Consider the following 20,554-nt stretch of genomic DNA (forward strand, 5'->3'; position numbering starts at 1 on the left):
CCCCCCCCAATGGTCTGATTCACCCTTTATGGCTTCAAGTATACACCTAAGATTTTCTGCTAAAATTATAATGCATCAGGCAAATTTAGGTGCACATTTGCATGCATCACTGATACACACACAAGAGAGGTAAAACTAACTGCAGCTCTCAGTTGGTTATACATTCAGTGGCACACCTGCTTTTACTGAAATGAAATATGTGGAATGCCCCAAATTGTTTCCTTTAACCACAAGAGTGAGAAACCTGTGGCCCACCAGGTGTTGTACTCCATAACTCCCATCAGCTCCAGAGAGCATGGTCAATAGTCAAGAGATGGTAGGAATTCTAGTTCAGCAAATCTGGAAGGCTAAAGGTTCCTCATCCCTGTTTGAACATATATTGCAGCTAAAATTCCTTCATGGCATACTGTTTGCACCTTGGGGCTGTTAATGAGACCACTGAATGTTTGGAAATGTTCACGTCACTTGCCAGTTTCTAAATATATCATTGTGTAATTTGTGCTTCAATGCAAATAAGCCTTGGGAAGGTTTACGGATTGATATACCATGTCATCTAAGACCATTTCTACCTGCACCATTCATTTTCAAACTAAAGTTTTAGTTAAATAATTATTCTTTTTTTAAAGCCCTTCATGTCTTCATGTACTTCAGTATAACTACTTACCTAATTGTCTCACTAATATCCATGTTCCTGCTGGAATATGTTTGCCAAGTGGGTTGCTGGTCAAAATAGTGTAACAAAATCAGTAGAGAGGTTTGGTAACCATAGTACTAAACCAAGTGCATTAGGGCTTGTAGCTCAGTGGTGGAGCATCTACTTTCATGCAGAAAGTCCCAGGTTTAATCTCTGACATCCCTGTTAGGATTCATTCCCCGGGTTGCAGTCATGGGATTGGTTTAATCACATGATGGTGTATGTTTTCATTCCACATTGTGGGAAGTGACGGAGATATGATGCTTTTATTACTAGGTTTCTGTGATGTAGGATTTTTGTCCTTTGTTCTTTCTCTTTGCTGTCTGATGCTGAAGAGGAAGGAGCTGAGTTATTATGCTCCAAGTGTATACATGTAAATAAACGTAGTTTAGCCAAATTGCTGGGCTACTGAGTCTGAACGCTGACTGCCTATACTCTGCTGATCCTGAAGTGTGCTGATGCTTCTTGGTATCAGTCGCTCTGTTGTTCAGGCTGGAGAAAGCTTTTGAATCTCCCGAAAGCCCGACCAGAAGGGAGAGAACATGCCAATTGGCATGTGTCTCTGCTGGACTCCTACTCATGTGTAGGACCTCCTGACAATCCCCAGGTAGGGTTGGAGAAACCCTGGAGAGTCATTGTCAGTCATCGTAGAAGGCTGGACTAGATAGTCCAATGGCAGCTTCCTATTCTTTATGTTGAAAGTACCTCTTGTTCTAGATCTCAAAAAATGGGGAGGGACTGCTATTGTTACATAGTAAGACTTTTTCCTAGAGCAAGATTAACCCTACAATTTCCCACTGTTTTGGAACAGAGTTATTTTTTGCTATGGCAAATAAGCCCTAATTGCTAAGTATGCATTTCATATCCTCCCACCCGTTGCCCCACTCTGCCAATCCGTTCCTTATTTTAGTGACTCAAAGTGTCAACAATAGTGGCTATAAGGAATCAGGCTTTTATAACTACACAGCAAGAACTCCCCAACTTCTTTAAATGTCACTTTAGGTGGTTTAGGCAAAGAAACATCACCGACTTTGTGGTTGAAATGTGGTGTTTCAGACGTTCTATTTTTTATTTTTTTTATTTCACAGGAAAAGTTTTTCAAAGCTAAGAAGTTGCATATTAATAGCTGGCAATGACCACAGTGAGCTCAGCCTTTTCCATTGGCTGAAAACCAAATACTAGCCTTCATTTTTGCCAGGGAGCAGCAGCTTCTCAAAAAGTTTCAGTTCCAAGACCTTTTCTCTTACAGAAGATTTGGATGAATAGCAAATATCTGATAAAATGGCAGGCCAGCAGCTTGAAGGGCATTGTACTCGGGAGGGGAAGAGAGATTTTTCAGTTTGTCAGCCATATCTTGCTGCACCCTTTTGACCTGGGATAGTCATTGTGATGTCCTCCATACATTGTTTAAAAGCCTGAATCTCTGGGGCTCAGGATCTGCCGCTGAGGGTCTCCCTATGTATGCCAAAATCCAAAAGTCAGGGTTGATTGGGATACCTATGAGACCAGAACTAGAGCAATAAGAAGAACCGCATAAGAAGAGCCCTTCAGGGTCTGGCCAAATGATCATCTAGTCCAGCCTTTTTTAACCTGTGGGTCCCCAGATGTTGTTGAACTACAACTCCCATCATCCCTAGCTAGCAAGGCCAGAGCTCAGGGATGATGGGAGTTGTAGTCCAACAACATCTGGGAACCCACAAGTTGAGAACCGCTGATCTAGTCCATCATTTCATTCTCACAGTGGCCAACCAGATGCACTGTGTGTGTGTGTGATTTAAGGTTGGTTAAAATGTTTCAATAGACCTTAATATTGCTGTGTTGAGCAAAATGTGGATGTAGTTAATATTGTCAAGTTGTAATATTTTAGCTGTATCTTGTGAATTGCCTTGCGGTACTCCTCAAACTGTACTCCACTCTTGGCTCCACCCTTACCTTTTCCTTTCTCCTTTTTTCTGTTATTAACTATGTCTGCCCTTTCTTTTTCTCTCACCACCTCCTACCCCCCCCACCTGTTGGTATTTCCTTTTTGTCTCTCTCTCATTTTCCTTTTCCTTTTTGTTCACTTTATTCTGTCTTGTGTCACCTTGTGACTCCCATTCCACAATTTCATGGAAATTATGACAGTCAAATACCAACTCCAAATCAGAGGCTACATCAGTGATGGCCAAACTTGGCCCTCCAGCTGTTTTGGGACTACAACCCTCATCATCCCTAGCTAACAGGACCAGTGGTCAGGGATGATGGGAATTGTAGTCCCAAAACAGCTGGAGGGCCAAGTTTGGCCATCACTGGGCTACATGCCATCCACCTCAGTTAGTTTTCCACCTTCCAGTTTGAACCCCAGACTTAGGGGATTAGGCTTAGGATTGTTCCATAACCCCCAGATCAACCTACATGCAAGATTTGTAGTTTTATATAACAGTACAATCTGCAACAGAATAGTCCATTTCCTTCACAGTACATAAGAACAATTCAGGCACTGGAGGAAGTAACACTGAATCATGTTTTATTTATCCTCCCAGTGGCATGGGAGAAATGAGGTGGAAGTGCTTGAGTCAAATATTTTACTAAGACTCCTGCACATAATGTCAAATCATAGTGTAGCATCATATGTAAATGAGGTCAGTGTTAAGGTGAACAATTATGCATTCATTTATGATGACAGCCAAAGCTGGTGGGCAAAGCAAAGTAAATGTTTGAAGACCTGTTCTAACTGTGTGTAAATGAACAAGCTTCTCTATTTGCAAGGGATGTTTATTTGTTTCTGTGCTTATAAGACTGAGTAAAGGCTGAGGCTACGTCTCACCTTTGTGCTACTACCAACCAACCTGGCAATTCATAATTAATTACTATAAATGGAATTGATTATAATAGATTATGTACTTCAGTTACCTTTTTGTAACTAGCACCATTATTTAAACATTTGTATGTCACTTCAATTGATAGGAACAAGGGTTGCTCCAAGTATATTAGATATAGGGGGAAGAAAAACGTCAATAGCCCTTACTGATCTGTTAAAAAGAAACAAAACCAATGTTTTATGAACAGCTGTGACCAAATATTTTGATTGGTCAGATGCAGAGTCCTATTCCTTGCATATGCATTTCATATGATAAGACAGAACTGGATCAATCTGTCTGGTTCAGAATGAGATGATTTTGACTATAGCAAAGGCATGACTTTAGCTTCACTCACTTGGCACCTTCTCCTGGGATGATCTGACTGCCCTTTTGGGTTTCACTGTTTTATGATTCTGCTGCAAGGCAAATCCAGCTAATGAATCAGGAGCATGTGTTCCTCTGTGTTTTGGGAAGAATAAAAACTTAATTCATTAAGTGGCTCAGACCAAAAGCCACCCAAAACCTTGGCACAGCTGCTGCCCACAGATAAAAATAAGTTGTACCAGAAATGAGAAGCATAGCTTAACTTGTATGTGTTGTGTTTTATTTGTTTCATTTATTTATTTATTGAATTTAAAAACTTTCCACCACTCATCACTTTTCATTATTGACTACCAGGAGGGTCCCCCCCCCCCATTCCTGTTTACCCAGGCATTTGATGGTTGAAAGATACTGCTCCAGGCAACATTGAAATAATTGGTTGAGAACATTTGATTGTTTTTAACTGTTTCTGGAATATTTTAATGATATTGATGTGTTTGCGACCCTGGGTTCCTTTGGCAGGAGGTGGAGGAATATAAACGCAACAAATAAATTTCAAAAATATTGTGGTGTACAAAAAGAAGTAAAATAAAGTGCAAAGCTAAAGCTGTAAGACTATGTTAAACCCATTTGTAAAATTCCCAAGAGCAATACCTACCAATTCTACCCTGAAAAAGCCTAGTTGGATAAAACAGTGCTGTATTTGTGTGAGCAGGCACACGTGCACATAGAAACGTTTTATTCACAAACTACATGCAGGAGCTCTCTAAAGGCTTTTTCTGTACATAGTTGCTACACGGGTCATAAGCTTGTTTATATCACTGTGTTGATGTCCCGCATCTATAATTTTAAGTGACATTGGCTCTGATAATCCAAATAGTGTCCCTGTTTTCCATCAATCACATGCAAACCTTTTCACTGGAAAAAATACAGCCATTAGTAAACAAGGGAAGGTCTGTCAGCATAAGTACTTAATTGCATGGGAACCAAGCAAAATTTACTGAACTGCCATATAACATCAGAGATGCATTCCTTTTGAAAGTTCACTCACTTTACACGACTTAATTCCACATGTAAACCACTACTGGCATATTTTAGGTTAGTTACACAGCCTTGAGAAAGTTACAGTAAACCTTCCTTGTCTTTTAAGGTCCCCTATGACTTTATTCAGAAAAAAAATATAAGATCTCATCCTCCACGATCCCCCTCCAATGTTCTAATGTTGCATGAAATTCATTAGAGCCATGGGAATATAGTATTTATGCTGTTACTGTCATGTAAGAGGTGGATCCTAAGCTCTGAAGCAAGGTTTCTCTTCTCTGTGCAATCCCTTTTTTCATTAAAAAAAAAAGTCAGTGGTTGATTTCTATAAGGCAACAATTTCAGGGAAGGACTGTACAATGTGTGTTGTTATGGGATTACATCAGACTTTTTCTTTGTCTTTATGCAATGTACACTTTGAATCTTCTATTTTGAAGCATAAAACCAACACTGACTACAGGGGTTCCTTAACCCTTTTACCTGTTTTTCTGCCTTTTGATGGAAACAAGGTGTACTTCTGGGGAGGGGGAGAATGTTGAATGGGGTGTGTGTGCATTTGTGGAAAGGTTAAGAAACTAAGGTTAACGTTTTGCATAATGTGAATAAGAGCTTGGGAAAAAAATAAGCATGGAACTACATGTAGTATGTGGAATTTCTCTAAGCAGAAGACTGGTAGTGATGGTAAGAAACCATCCTTGCCAGACTTGATAACTGGGCTCAAAACCCAGTTTCTTTTCCCCATGTGCTCAGCACCTGCCTGCCTCTTCCTACCACCAAACTCTCTACTTTCCTTGGGGAGCAGCGTTAGGGGAATGAATGATGGAGAAGAAATATCCCCCCCCCCTTCCTGGTACAATGTTATGGCTGCAAGCAGTGCTGGGAAGCAGTGCTGGGAAACAGCATTTCCATGTGCTTATTTGTCTGGCATGCAGCCATAGCATCATACTGGGCATTAGACAGGAAAAGGGTACAGAAATATTTCTCTGTTCTCCCGCTCTCATAGAAGTAAGTAAGTGGAGATATGGGAGGGAGGGGAAAGGAGTCAGGATAAGAGGGCTGAAGGTCTCTGCTTAAGATTTAATCTGACTCAAAAGATCTCTCAGGCCTACAACAAGAGCATAATATTTGAGGTGAACATTATGAGCCGAAAAATACCATCGCAAGTTCACAGTGTTTGTAGCATCTATTATTCATTGCAATTAAGGCAGCGTGGTAAGTTTTTAAGAAGTTTCCACATTATGGGTAGCACAGACAATAAAAGGTGTCCCAACCCCGGCTTGCTGTTCTCATCAAATACTAAGATATATTCAAATAAAATACTAAAAGATATGTAGCTTTAGCACAATATTACGTAATTAAACGCCAGCTATATAAGTGATCCTTTAACCATGCACCAAGAAAGCGTATATCCCAAGATATATTGGAAGTGATGGATCAGACCTGTCTTTGCTAACCTGGTGCCCTCCAGATATTTTGGACTCCAACTGCAGTCAGTCTGAGCCAGCATAGCTGAGCTGGCTGCACCTGATGGGGGTTGTAGCCCAAAACATGTGGGTGACACCAGTCTGGCAAAGGCTGTCTTGGTTGTTTATCAGATCCAGCCATTCACTTCATATGTGTAAAGTGCATTGAGGAATATTCTTCCCTCTTACAGGTTGGGAACATACTTAGGTTTTAATTGTGATCTTATACTTCAATGAGAATTTTGTGCAATGAATCTGTGCAGCGCCCCTTTAAATGCAGTGTGACTGTGTGTGTTCCCTGTACATTGGTTTTCATTTTCTGACCTTTTTGTTTGTTTTGCCAGAAGGCACCTGCCGCTTTGGAAAGCTAGATGCCAATTAGTTGTTCACCTTGTTTTCACTTACAATGGTCCTTTTTCCCCATCACTATCTTATCATTGCGGGATCTAACTTGGTTTGTCTGTTAATCTTGCCAAAGGAGAGGGGAGTTGTGATGCACACAAGTCAGAGCTTACAGCCATTCATTTACTGCTTCGGGTATCTTCTTCCCCTTCCTCTGTTAGGAATGAAAGCCCTTCTTTAGAACTGGTGCCAGAGATGCCAGGGTGCCATGCTGCTTTTGTATACCTTTGTCTCATTTTCCGATAAGATGCTGGTGGTTCTGTGAATGCATTTGCTTGAAAGGTTGAGGCCACCATCCCCTAGGCAGCTGACTGTTGCATCGCTTTGTAGCTGAAGTAACAAGTATCCCTTGTTCTGTAATTCATGTTTGTCTGTGGCAGCCTCCAGGCTATGGTAGCTTGCATTGTGATGTTACTGTGTATTGCAAACCAAGCAGAATCTGTGCTAGGCTGGCACTTGAATGGAACAAATTTAGAGCATGGTAATGATGTGCTGCTTTCCTCCTCACAAGGAGGCTTTTAAAAAATTAACACTAAAAGAAGATCCACTAAGGCATATGGGGTGCTAAAGGCTGTTCTGAAAGCAAAGCCTTTATTCCTTGATCCTAAGTCGCAAGGGAACCATGTACATTTCCTGAGGGTGTTTTTAAAAATAGCAACCTGCCTAGATTAGAAACTTGCCTGGACCAAATGTTCACTTCATTTGGCTTGTTAGCTATACAGTGGTACCTCAGGTTACATACGCTTCAGGTTACATACGCTTCAGGTTACAGATTCCGCTAACCCAGAAATAGTGCTTCAGGTTAAGAACTTTGCTTCAGGATGAGAACAGAAATCATGCTCTGGCGGCGTGGCAGCAGCCGGAGGCCCCATTAGCTAAAGTGGTGCTTCAGGTTAAGAACAGTTTCACGTTAAGTACGGACCTCTGGAACGAATTAAGTACTCAACCCAAGGTACCACTGTAACCGTTGCAGATCTTCTGCATCTGCATTGTTCAGCCATCACATATGTGGACTGCTTCAGAAAACTTGCTTTAATTCCCTCCCCACAAGGAAATAATTTCTGATTTCTGTGGTTTCAAAGGATGGGGAGTTGTCAAGTAGTGTCTGTTGAAGGTTTTAAAAAGTCTGAGATAGGACGTAAGAGTGCTTCCGATTCCAGGAGAAAGAAAAGCATAAAATTCCCCCAATAATGCAGTTTTTTTTATTACCACAGGTCAAATTTCCAACCGAAATCACTTTCTAGTGGGAAATTTGGAAATTAATTTGCAGTTGGAAAAATATTGTAAGATGTTGTAACATAATGCTGCTTTTTCTTATCCAAGTATTTCACGCGATGGCCTGGTTTTCACAATGTAGCCAGCCAAACCATGGCTTACTGGGACTGCACAAAAGTTTGCTCTTGGCTACAGCTTGTGTTGAAGAAAGAGCTTAACCACAAGCCTGAATTCAGATGACATGTGGCATGGGAATAAAAAAGAGCAGGGTGGAGCAAAGTCCCTGCAATCTCCTCTAATATAAGTTATCTTTAAGAGGTGTATAAGATAGGGTAGTTGCTTACATATTTCTAGATCACTGAGGGAAACTGAAGTACAGGAATAGTGGGTTGAGTTAATAAGGCCACTAGAAGTACTCATGTCAGTCTGAACTAGAACTGCTAGTGCTCATAACTGCACTGCTACTGTAGTGTACAAAGCTGCAAAATATGTGGTAGAATGGATGCTGACTTACAACATGGAGTTGTCCAAAGGTCTGAAGTTATTGGGTGCAAGGTTCTCAAATAATCAACCAAATAACAGGAGTTATTTGATGTTATTCATACATCATAAACAAGATGTGTTAAACAAAGAGAGTGAAAGTTTGATTGTTAACCTTTTCAAGTATGGCAAATATTATTGTTGCTCAGTACAGTACTGGAGACATTTAGCAACCCCATCTATTAAGAACAACGGCTACTTAAACAGTTAGAAACTGCACATATGGATAAGTTGAGATGGTATACAGATGAAATTGACAAGTTATAAATAGTGTATCCCCTCCCCACAAAAGGTAGCCTTTTACTTTGTGTTGAAATACTCTTTTGGGGGATTAAAGGTAAAGATAAAGGGACCCCTGACCATTAGGTCCAGTCATGACCGACTCTGGGGTTGTGCGCTCATCTCACTTTATTGACCGAGGGAGCCGGCGTACAGCTTCCGGGTCATGTGGCCAGCATGACTAAGCCGCTTCTGGCGAACCAGAGCAGTGCACGGAAACGCCGTTTACCTTCCCGCCAGAGCAGTACAGTGGTGCCCTGCAAGACGAACGCCTCGCAGGACGGAAAACCCGCTAGACGAAAGGGTTTTCCGTTTTGGAGGCGCTTCCCAAAACGAATTTCCCTATGGGATTGCTTCACAAGACGAAAATGTCTTGCGAGTTCCTGCGGGGGTTTTTCCCTCCCCCCCTTTTCTTAAGCCCTAAGCCGCTTATCAGCTGATCCGCTGAAAGCCGCTAAACCGCTAATAGCGCTAATCCGCTAAGCTGTCAATGGGCTTGCTTCGCAAGACGAAAAAACCGCTATACAAAGAGCCTCACGGAACGGATTAATTTCGTCTTGCGAGGCACCACTGTACCTATTTATCTACTTGCACTGCGTGCTTTCGAACTGCTAGGTTGGCAGGAGCAGGGAGTGAGCAACGGGAGCTCATCCCGTCACGGGGATTCGAACCGCCGACCTTCTGATCGGCAAGTCCTAGGCTCTGTGGTTTAACTCACAGCGCCGCCCGCATCCCTTTTGGAGAATTAAGAGGGTGCATATCTCTGTAGTTAGAAAAAACATAGCTGTTTTCTGTAAATATTCATTATTATAATAAACCATATTGACGGCATATAACTGTAGAATGCCTTTAGACTTAGAAACACACTTAGGTAGTTAAGGAGGATCTGTGGAAATATTTAGGTATGAAATTAGAAGGTTGGAAGGGTTTGTTGCAAACCTGTTACTTTTACCCAATGGGTATATTTCCTGGTATATGTTGTTCTGTGTAAGATTAACTGACTTTGTTTTGCTTAACTTAGATCTGAAGAAAACTCTCGCCGTCCTACTAGACAACATCCTGCAACGCATTGGGAAGCTTGAGTCTAAAGTGGAGAACCTTGTAATCAATGGCACCGGTGCAAACTCAACAAATAGTACCTCCACTGCTACTCCCAGTTCAGGAGCAGCTGAAAAACTCAATGTTGCAGGTGGGTGTGAAAGTTGCTGCGCCTTTTTTAAAAATTCTGTTTTACAGTATCAAATATCCAAGATGGTATGAATTGATCCTTCTGTTTTTTAAAATGGCAATGGACTTCAGTCTTTGGTGTCAAATCTTAACTGAAGGAAAGTGCACCTCTTGTCTTATCCTAATATACTTTTGTATAAGACTTAGGCTGCAGTCATACTAGTGATTAAGTCCAAGTAGTCTCAATGGAACTCCTAGTCTGAGTAAACAGGCTTGAACCCTCTAATGAATAATGCTTAGCATTTATCTTCATTCATGGGCTCAGGGTCTTCCCATACATTTTAGTTAGTTGTTTCTTTTACTATCTATATGCTGCACATCTGACTGGGCTGCTCCAGCCACTCTGGACAGCTTCCTACAAAATATTAAAACACAAAAAAACACACAAAAACTTCAAACATTAAAGGGCTGCCTTCAGATGTCTTGTAAAAAGTCAGCTAGATGTTTATTTCCTTGATACCCGATGGGAGGGCGATCCACAGGGCGGGCACGACTACTGAGAAGTTAGGTTTCATGGGTATGCATTAGTTAAAGCTATGATTCTTGCATAACCAGCATTAAGTGAACTGGTTTAGTGAGATCAATGAGTTTTAACTAATGCTGGTGCCTGTGACTTAAAAGTTATCTAATCTGCAAACATGCTTTGCTAAAGAAGGTTAATGCAAGGAAGCCGGTTGATCAGTGATCAACCATGTAAAATAAAGCAGCCCACCTGCAACATAACAGTTTATTGTGATGTTATGTAATCCCTTTGTTTAAGTAACTTGAAAAGGTATGCAATTATATAGCTTTTGTATTCTGTATTGATAATAAAACCAGATCAGAGAATCCACCTATTTTTTTAAAAAAACAACAACCCTTAAACATTTTTATTTCTCTTGGCAAGCATGAGGTACACAATTATGTGTCTGTCTTTTATATCTAGTGTAGAATTCAGATTTAAGTTGATGCCATTATTTTACCACTTTCTGGTGCAGGGCAATAATATAAATAACATGTCAGTAAAGATAATTTGTTTTTAAAAGATTGCACATAACAGATGTGATACAGATCAATTTGAGCAATTGTGAGTGGTTTTTTTACCCCCTTGGAGGAATGTTTAAGCTTCAGAGAACACGGGAAATGTGATAAGGGTGTTTTTGCTTCTTTATAAAAGATCTGCTATGTGACACTTAGACCACCTTTTTATTTTTGTAGTTGTGTCTATGATTACCACACACGGTGTGATAAAAAAGTTACTAAAAGTATTTAAAGTTTTAAAGAAGAGTGCTATCTAGAAGATGCATAATTTGTTGAACAAAAAGTAGCAGGTTTATAAGACACTCAGATCTTAGAGTTTCCCAAGGGGAGCAACTGAACGAGAGAAGGAGAGAAACCCAGACTCCCATTGTGCAAGCAGACTTAAATTGTTCAAGTTGGCAGACATCAGTGGATATTGCACCATATGGATATTTCATTTTTAAGATAAACAGTTGTACCTTGGAAGTTGAACAGAATCTGTTCCGGAAGTCCGTTCGACTTCCAAAATGTTCAGAAACAAAAGTGCGGCTTCTGTTTGGCTGCAGGAAGGTCCTGCTGCCAATCTGAACCTGCGGAAGCCCCGTCAGATGTTCGGCTTCCAAAAATGGTTCACAGACCGGAACAGTCACTTCCAGGTTTGCGGCGTTTGGGAGCCAAAATGTTTGAGAACTAAGCTGTTCAAAAACCGAGATACAACTGTACAAATAATACCACATTATTTGGAGCTAAAATTTGATTTCTTGTTTCTTTTTTTGGCACCTTGACCTTGCAATGCATTAGGTCTTATGTATACTAAGAGGCAATTTTATAGAACCATGTTTAAAACATAGGTCTTGACTCTTTCCCCTTACAAAGCAATGTTCTTCTTTTTGCATGATGTGTCACATGAGCTGCCTGTTTCAACAACATGCTGTAGTTTCCTCTAAGCTCTTTAGCTTGTTATGTCTGTCTGTTGTCCCACCGGCGTATGACACTATGAATTTCTATTCATGTTATGTATTTCACGCTTCATAGAACTTTGAAGAAGCATTAGCTTTGCAGTGCTTCTTCAAAAATGAAACTCATTTGAAACAGCTAAATCATCCCATTTTATGAAATCAGAACCAAAGTATAATGGCTTGTGGAAGACTGGGAACTGGGGGGTTTATGCTTATAGTGAGATTTGATCAGATGTGTTGCATATACTAGTCAAACACAGTAACATCATACCAACTTAACATTCTGTGATGCAGCAGCAAAAAAGCTAATGCTATTCTAGGCTGCATCATCAGAAGTCTAGCATCCTGATCAAGTGAAATGATATTCTCAACCTATTCTGCCTTGGTCAGACCACACCTGGAGTACTGTGTCTAGATCTGGGCAGCACAATTTAAGAAGGATATTGACAAGCTGGAACATGTGCACAGGAGGAGGGCAAACAAGATGATAAAAGGTCTGGAAACCATGCCTCATGATGAACAGTTGAGGGAATTCAATATATTTAGCCTGGTAAAGAGGAGATATGGTAGCCATTTTCAGATATCTAAAGGGCTGTCACATGGAAGATGGAGCAAGCTTGTTTTCTCCTTCTCCAGAGGCTAGGATCTGAACCAATAGCTTCAAGTCACAAGAAAAGAGATTCTGATACCTTCAGGATGAACTTTCCGACAGTGAGGGCTGTTTGACAGTGGAATGGACTACCTTGGAATGTGGTGGGCTCTCCTTCCTTGGAGGTTTTAAGCAGAGGTTAGGAGGCCATCTGTCATGTATGTTCTAGTTGAGATTCCTGTATTGCAGGGGGTTGGACTAGATGACCCTACAATTCTGTGACTGTATGATCACTCGAAGCATGGAGTTTGTCCTGAGAGAACAGGAGGGCAGATCTCTTTCACGAAAGATAAAGGTGTGACCTTGCATGATTGAGTTGCTGTGAAGCTGCACTGCTTCCTGACTCTTCAAAGGTCTGCCATGAGCATATGATTAGAATGTTGCAGTAATATATTTGCTGATCACATCTTTCTTGCTTTTAGTGCACAGAGTACACCAAAATCTTTTTCATTAAAGAAGTGCATGTCAATAACCAACCATTTAAGAAATGGTGGCATTTCAGCTCTGTTTTGAAGTTAATCACATGAGGTCTTTGAAGCATAGGAACTCTGTTAATACATAGCCCTTTACTATTGATCCCCCAGAAAATCCTTACAATAAGGTTAATTCTGCATTGCCTATTACCCGAATACCTACTAACTGTTGATCTAAGTATGAAGGTGTTATTTACTTCTATGTTGTTTGCTTATACTATTTTGCTCACCTATATTGTTGTTAATTTTCTTATTCATATCCATTTCATTTGGGAGGCTTGCATCCAATAACTTTGGAGGGCAACTGGTTTCAAAGAACACGGAAAATTGCCTGATTGGGTCATGGTGGTGACAGCCCTGTCTGTAACTATTTAAGCTCTTGTGATAAATATGTATTAGAAAAACTGAAATGTGCTGTAGGTGGTCTGCAGTCAGTATTGGGGATTAACTACTTGACAGTTACTTGAACATTTTAAAAGTTGCATTATTTCAGTCAAGTGTTAATGGAAGGCTGCTAGCTCAGCAGGTATTTTTTGAGAACAGAAGGAATTTACTTTTATTTCTTCCCAAAAAGCCATTAATGCTTCTGTTGGCATGGAACTGTGAAGCATTTTACCATCTCATTCAAAAAGAAAAGGTTTTCATAATTCATATCACTTCTGCCTAAGCCCCTTTTTGTGAGTTGAAGGGAAAAAAATGAGTGTATAAATAAGAAAAGAGGTTATAAAGTAACTATTAATGCTGCCTCAGCTTATATGTGAATTTCATCTTTGGGCACTTGTTCTCAAGACAGAAATAGTTTTGGGTTTGGGAGGAGACAAAACAATAAGAGTTTTGTAGGAACTCTGAAGAGTTGACACATAATATTAATTTTCAAAATGAAATGGGCATGTCTACAATAAATGAGTGAAAGCAAATGGAAAAGTCTAATCATAAGTGCAGTTTCTCCTAGTAACACAAAACTAGGATTTTTATTGATTTATTATATTTATAGAACAGCCATGATAAAAGCAATGCAGAAGGATCCCAAGATGGGCTCCCACCAGTGAGCTCACTGGATCCAGTCCTGCTTAGCTTGAGCAAGGTGGTTGCCTTCAGACAACATTGAAAGCAGGTTCTCAGAAGAGGGGCAGCCAACATGGTGCCCTCCAGATGTTGTTGGACTACAACTCCCATAATTCCTGATCACTGGCCATGTTGGTTTGGGCTGATGACAGTTGGAGTCCAACAACATGTGGAGGGCATCATGTTGGTTGCTTTAGATGCTGTGGTGGCACCCAGGTTCCAGACAAACTTTGTTCATTAACGTCCCATGTTTTCCCCACAGTGGATGAGGCAATTGTATTCAAGCACACCAACAGCTACTGCTTGCCGCAAGCTAATGTATTGGGGCCCTCTCTGCAATAACGAGTTTCAAAATCTTAGTAGTGCAGGGCAGAAATGGAAAAGCTGAGCAAGGACAGCAGCTGACAGCTAAATCCAAGCTGCAACATCACACGTAAAAAAAAATTGGATTTATTTTAAGGAAATTAGAATCAAAGCAGATTCACACATACTGTATATAGTAAAAGAATATATTTCAAGATCTGACCAAGAACCAGGTATCCTGATTGTACATTCTTATAATTCATCCTAGGTTCTTAGGGTGAAGGGTGGGATCATCACCATCACCATAGTAATGATATCTGTCAATTTTGGTTTGCAAGGCTGATTCTGATAAGGATCTTACCTGTGGAGTCAAAAAGGTTCCCTACCCCTGAAGTAAATGGAAGCAGTCAGGGTTTTAAAGAACCATTGTGAGTATAGACCTGGTAGCCAATCCAATAAATGATTACATTTCTGGGATAGTATTAGGATGCTGGTCCTACTCGGAGAAGATCCATTGCATTTTAATAGCTATGACTCATTTAGGTCTGTTAACTTTGATGGGTTTACTCTGAGTAGGACTTTGTTAAATGCAACCCCTAGTCTTTTATTTTTTTTTTTTTTTAATGACTTACTGTCATTGAACCGAAAGAAGCAGATTGTGATGAAACTACACCCTGTTGCTCCTCATTCCTTGTATTGTATTGCCTACCGGTAACTGGTTTTAGAGAGAATCTACCCTGCACACTGAATTGCTGAAACATGTTGACTGCATTTTTCTTTAACATATAAAAGGATACCTATTTGTTTCCTTGCTGGAGTTGTTCCATGGACCTAACATGGTGTAGCTTGTGCTCACCTTAAAATATTTGGCTATGGTATTGTATCACAGCCTTGATGTGCCCTTTGTGGGTGGGAAGGTGTACCTTATTAGGCAGCAATCATGAAAAGCTTGTCAAGACGGGAGGATAGAATTGCAAGTTTTGATATGCCCATGTGGATGAATACCCTTCCAACATATCTTGGAGCTGGCAGGTGCTTCATGCTTTGCTTCCACAAAGTAATGATAAACAATGTGACATCATTATTCCACCTAACCCTATTTATTTTTACCTTTTTTGGTGAGTATATCAAACAAAAGACTACTAATGCAGGAAAACACCTGTCTAATACTTTGGATTGGTTCAGAATTGTGAGGTGCAGGCTTAAAGCATATTTTTCCCTTGTAATGTTTGTCTCCACCCAAATGGTCCAATTGCGGGGTGGGTGGGTGGGTGCGTGCGTGTGCTCTTATGCAATGATTTTTCTCAGAATGTTGAGAGTAATTCTGTTCATTGTGTTATAGGATTGGATATTACTCAGCAATTTCTGGAGGAACCTGATATTTTCTTTATTTTGAGACCAATGTGCTATTTCTATTTGTAGTTAGTATTCCTTTTTCTTCTCTGGTATGTTGATGGTTCCACCCCCCCCCCACCTTATTTGTTAGCTAGTCAAATGATGTATTCTTGGGTACCGTAGGTTGAAGCACCTGCAACTCCATCTCAAATACTAGTTGCATTTGTAATTAGTCAATTATCTTTGACTATAAAGAGAAGGATTTATATTTTTCCTGCTTCATGCATATACAAGACAGTATTGTTTTGTTCAGGAAGTTGCAATACACTTCATGTTCCTAAACAACTGAAGTTTAGTATGTTGTTTTGAATAACTCCTCCTGGTCTTATCTCTTCATGCTGCATCACTGGAAGTGTGTATTTGGGTTATTTCACAGAGAAGGCAACGCCTGAATCAGGGGTTTCAATGTGTTTAAATAAATGTAAGATTTCCTAGTTTAGGTACCGGTACTTTTTATGCATGTGAGAAAGTGTGTGAGCTCAAAAAGCTGCCCTGATTTTATCAACGCATAGAAGCAAGATATATAAGGATTGTCTGAATACCCACCCATGTTTGCATACATTTCAGTTCTCCCCGCATTTCCCAAAAACGCCTGTTTCTCCCACCTTGTGGTTTCAAAATGCCTACATTGCTTGCTTTGAAAATCATTGTTGTTGTTGTTGTTGTTGTTGTTGTTGTTGTTGTTGCATTTTAAGGGCCAGAGCTCACCACAGTTGCTGACTTTGGTTTCATAGCAAGTTACGGTAAATTTAATGCTGCATAGGAAGCTGAGGAGGAGGAAATATGAGGTAGAATGCCTGAGCCTGCATCTGGTTTCTGATCCTCCAGACCACTGAACCAGAACCAGTGCCTGGCAGACAGCCCCATACGCTACCTGCATCAGAAAGTGAGAAGTAAGCATGGTTCCTATTGCAAAGGATAGTAAAAGTGAATATTTCCTCTTTGAAATTTTGCATCTTCTCCTGCAATCTTCAAGCTACTCTTTTCAGCCAGATCTCTAGGGGGGATGTGTGTGTATGTGTGTGTGAATTATTTCTTTCTCCCTTGTTGCAGGGTGGGGAGTCCTTCTAGAAATTATAAATAGAAAGGCCATTTTCTATTCAAGCCCATGACAGAAAAATCTATAATGAATCTCTTGCAAACTTCTCTTTGAATTAGCTTGCAGATTGTGTACTGAAGGACAAGTATAGGACTCAGCTAAATTAGTGACCCTACATAGGCTTTTTATGCTTGCTAAAGCCGTAGTCAAAATGTCAGCTGTCCGGCTCAAAATCATCAGATATTGGCTTCAATTATGTTTCTTAATTGTTGGGAATCTGATTGAATTGACAGCAATCATTGTTGTTACCAAGACTTGCCTTTTTGGTTCTCCCTCCTGTAGTTCCAAGGACTTTGAGGCAGAGAGGTCATTGCCCTTCAAGCAAAGCCCCATTTATTGTCCTTGATACACCACCTTCATGATAACTTCCAGCTGAGTCAATATTATTTGCAAACAAGCCTTGACATGTTGTTTTGATACATCTGGTGCTCTGTGTGTGTTATGTTTTATTTAAGCATTCCTGTTATGGCCTGAGCTTTATCATAGCATAAAAGCTATGTATGCAAGTACTTAACAGTAGCGTTCTATCTCCTTGGTTTGGTATTAATTTTGTGTACTCTTCTTTTGCTGCCTACACTGTTCTATAGTTTGTATACAATGATATTTTAAATACCACTGGGCTGAACTTCACTGCATGTAATGCTTTGAAGGAAAATGTAATGAAAATGATATACAGATGGTACATGACCCCAGTTAAACTTGCCAAAATATACCATTCGTCTGATAACAAATGCTGGAAATGTAAAGAAAATGAAGGAACATTCTTTCACCTCTGGTGGACTTGCCCTAAAGTGAAGGCCTTCTGGGAAATGATATATAATGAGTTGAAAAAGGTATTTAAGTATACCTTCACTAAGAAACCAGAGGCTTTCCTCTTGGGTATTATCGGCCAGAAGGTGTTAAAGAAAGACCAAACATTTTTCATGTATGCAACAACGGCAGCAAGGATACTTATCACTAAGAACTGGAAAACTCAAGATCTACCCACACTGGAAGAGTGGCAGATGCAGCTGATGGACTATATGCAATTGGCGGAGATGACTGGCAGAATCCGAGACCTGGGAGAAGAAAGGATTGAAGAAGATTGGAAGAAATTCAAGATTTATTTACAAAAATATTGTAATTTGGTTGAATGTTAAGAAGGATGCTTGATCATAAATAATTGGCCACCACTAAATTAGATTGGAATTTGATGAGAAGTGAGATTAAGGAAAATATAAACCTTTTGGAGAATTGTTAGACTAAATTTAAATGAGTGGATATAAGATTGTAAACAAGATGATAATTTGCTTGGAAAAAAATTTTCAATGATGTAAGTGGGAGCAGGAGACGTGAGGAAGTCCAAAGAAGTTATGAAATTTTGTTATGATATAACTAATGTTGTTTATTATCTGTGCATTTCTTTTATAAAAAAACCTTAATAAATATTTATAAAAATAAAATACAATGATATTTTAAATAAAGCTTGAACCATTTTAATATGCTAGGAGATGCGTTGGTTGGAAATGGCTATACTTGTGCCTTGAGGTGATATTCACATGCTAAAGAGTCCCTTCACATTTTATATAGCACAACTCTTCTGAAAGACCCCCCCCCCCAAGGAGACAATGGGTGCAGAAAACTATTGCTGCTATGCTGCCATTGCCGAAACAAAGTAGGCACACTAATGTGCCATTCTGGAGGTCATAATTGAATCAAGTTTTCCACCACCTATATTTAGTACCAAATCTAAAACACTACAAATGAACGCTTAACATATAAAATGCAGGGCTGGAGAGAGTGTAATTGAGTTACACCGTCACCCAGCTAACCATCACCATGCCTAGATGTTCAGATGAAAATAAATCTTCAGGGCCTTCTGAAAAGACTGCAGTGTAGCGAGGGATTCATCGGTGCAGATTTAGAGTGTGGAACTGCAGGAGTTACTCCATGGAACCCCAGAAATCTAGAGTTGGAAGAGACTCTGAGGGTTATGTAGTCCAACTTCCTGCAACCTGCACTTCCCCATCCAATTTGAAACCATACTGGACCCTGCTTAGCTTTGCAAATGTGCTAGCAGTTTTATTGCTGCACCACTAGGAGGCAGTCCACTGATTTATTCCTTGTGTTAGTGAACAACATTAGATAACATCCTGGATTAATAATTTGGGGTTGGGGAGCAGGCTGAGTTCTTTGCAGTAGTAGAGGAGAGTGTGGTTGGGTAGTGATTGAATCAACTGCCTGTGTTGCACAGATGGATTGAATCAACTGCTGTGCATTGCACAGATGGACTATTGTAGGGATGAAGAACCTGTGGCCCACCAGATAAATGTTGGACTCCAGCTTCCATCAGCCTAAGACAGCATGACCAGTGGTCATGGATGATGGGAGATGTAGTCCAAAACATCTGGGGGGGGCTGCAGGTTCCTCATCCTTGGTTTACTCATGAGAGCTAAACATGTCCATTAGCCACCAGGGGCAGGGCATTTTAATAGGCACACCACACCTGCAAATGTTAGAAACATCTGTGAACCTAAACCTCACAAGGAAATGGGCTGGCTGACCATGACAATGAAATGAAAAAGAACTTCCTACTACCAAATCATCAAACTTATGTTTAATCAAGAACATGAGGTCAAGGTATGCAATCTGTGGTCAGGCTGATAGTCGTGGGGCTGTCCCAACATGGGATGGGAAGATCATCAAAAGCCACTAGCCTTTGTCCTCTGCACAAAGTCCCATGTGTATACACAAACTCCTCACACATGACTTTCGGAATCACATGCGGACTGGGTAGAGCCAGATAACAAGGAGAAAGAAATCTCTGGTGTTCAGATCCCAAGGTTCTAACCAACATCCCGTCTCTCTCTTTATTTTCATACCCATAATAATGTGTGCCACTGTAATGCATGTGCTCCATGCAGTGATGATAGGGAATGCAGCCTTAAAATGAATTAAGCTTGCATCTGTGTTCTGAGGTTTGTCAAACATTTGACTCTCAACTGCTCATTGAATGATTGCTGTACTTCAGTTTAACAAATAGGTTAATTGCATTTCTGCTTAGGAATTTGGCTGTGCTTAATTATAAATGATGAGGAATTGTTTCCATTTTTTAATTCTTAACAACCTGTTCTGTTTGAGCACAATTGCTGCACATTCAGTTTTATTCCTACCTGGTTGTCTGGCCTGCTTTTAATTCTCCGTTCTTGGGGGCTGGGGGAGAAAAGGCAGTGCTCATTTTTAGAATTCAGTTGGGATTTGGGTGGTGATCCATCTGCACAGCCAGTTGAGATGAAGTATGAATATGTTATGAAGTGTGCTACAATTATTGAATCATATTCTCTCTCTCTCTCTCTCTCTCTCTCTCTCTCTCTCAGATCTCATTAATGGAGCCCAGGAACAGTGTGAATTGCCTCCCATGGATGGCTTCCCCCACTGTGAGGGCAAAATAAAAGTAAGACTAATTTCCTATTGCATTTATTTGTTGAGTGGACCAATGGTCTGATTTGATATAAGGCAGCTTCCTAGCCTGAAAAAGCCCCATATATAGAATGGTGTGTAGAACAGATCTTGGTCCACTTACATTGTGTGCACAGCAGTAAACCATATAT

At 40.3% G+C, this 20,554-nt stretch overlaps 1 protein-coding gene across 6 annotated transcripts in view; it reads left to right on the forward strand.

The window, feature by feature from the left end:
* The window catches only part of MGAT5 (alpha-1,6-mannosylglycoprotein 6-beta-N-acetylglucosaminyltransferase), a 120,528-nt gene that overhangs the window by 50,945 nt on the left and 49,029 nt on the right, over positions 1-20,554 (forward strand). For all 6 annotated transcript variants that reach the window (XR_014158901.1, XR_014158902.1, XR_014158903.1 and 3 more), the window contains exons 3-4: positions 9,817-9,984; positions 20,321-20,397. Coding sequence is in view for 3 of the 6 variants with exons in the window: in XM_081871791.1 (XP_081727917.1) it covers positions 9,817-9,984; positions 20,321-20,397 (245 nt within the window). In the remaining 3 variants the exon portion in view is untranslated. The remainder of the gene's footprint in view (positions 1-9,816; positions 9,985-20,320; positions 20,398-20,554) is intronic.

Source organism: Podarcis erhardii (genome assembly GCF_964252035.2).
Source record: "Podarcis erhardii genome assembly, chromosome: 1".
Taxonomy (NCBI): domain Eukaryota; kingdom Metazoa; phylum Chordata; class Lepidosauria; order Squamata; family Lacertidae; genus Podarcis; species Podarcis erhardii.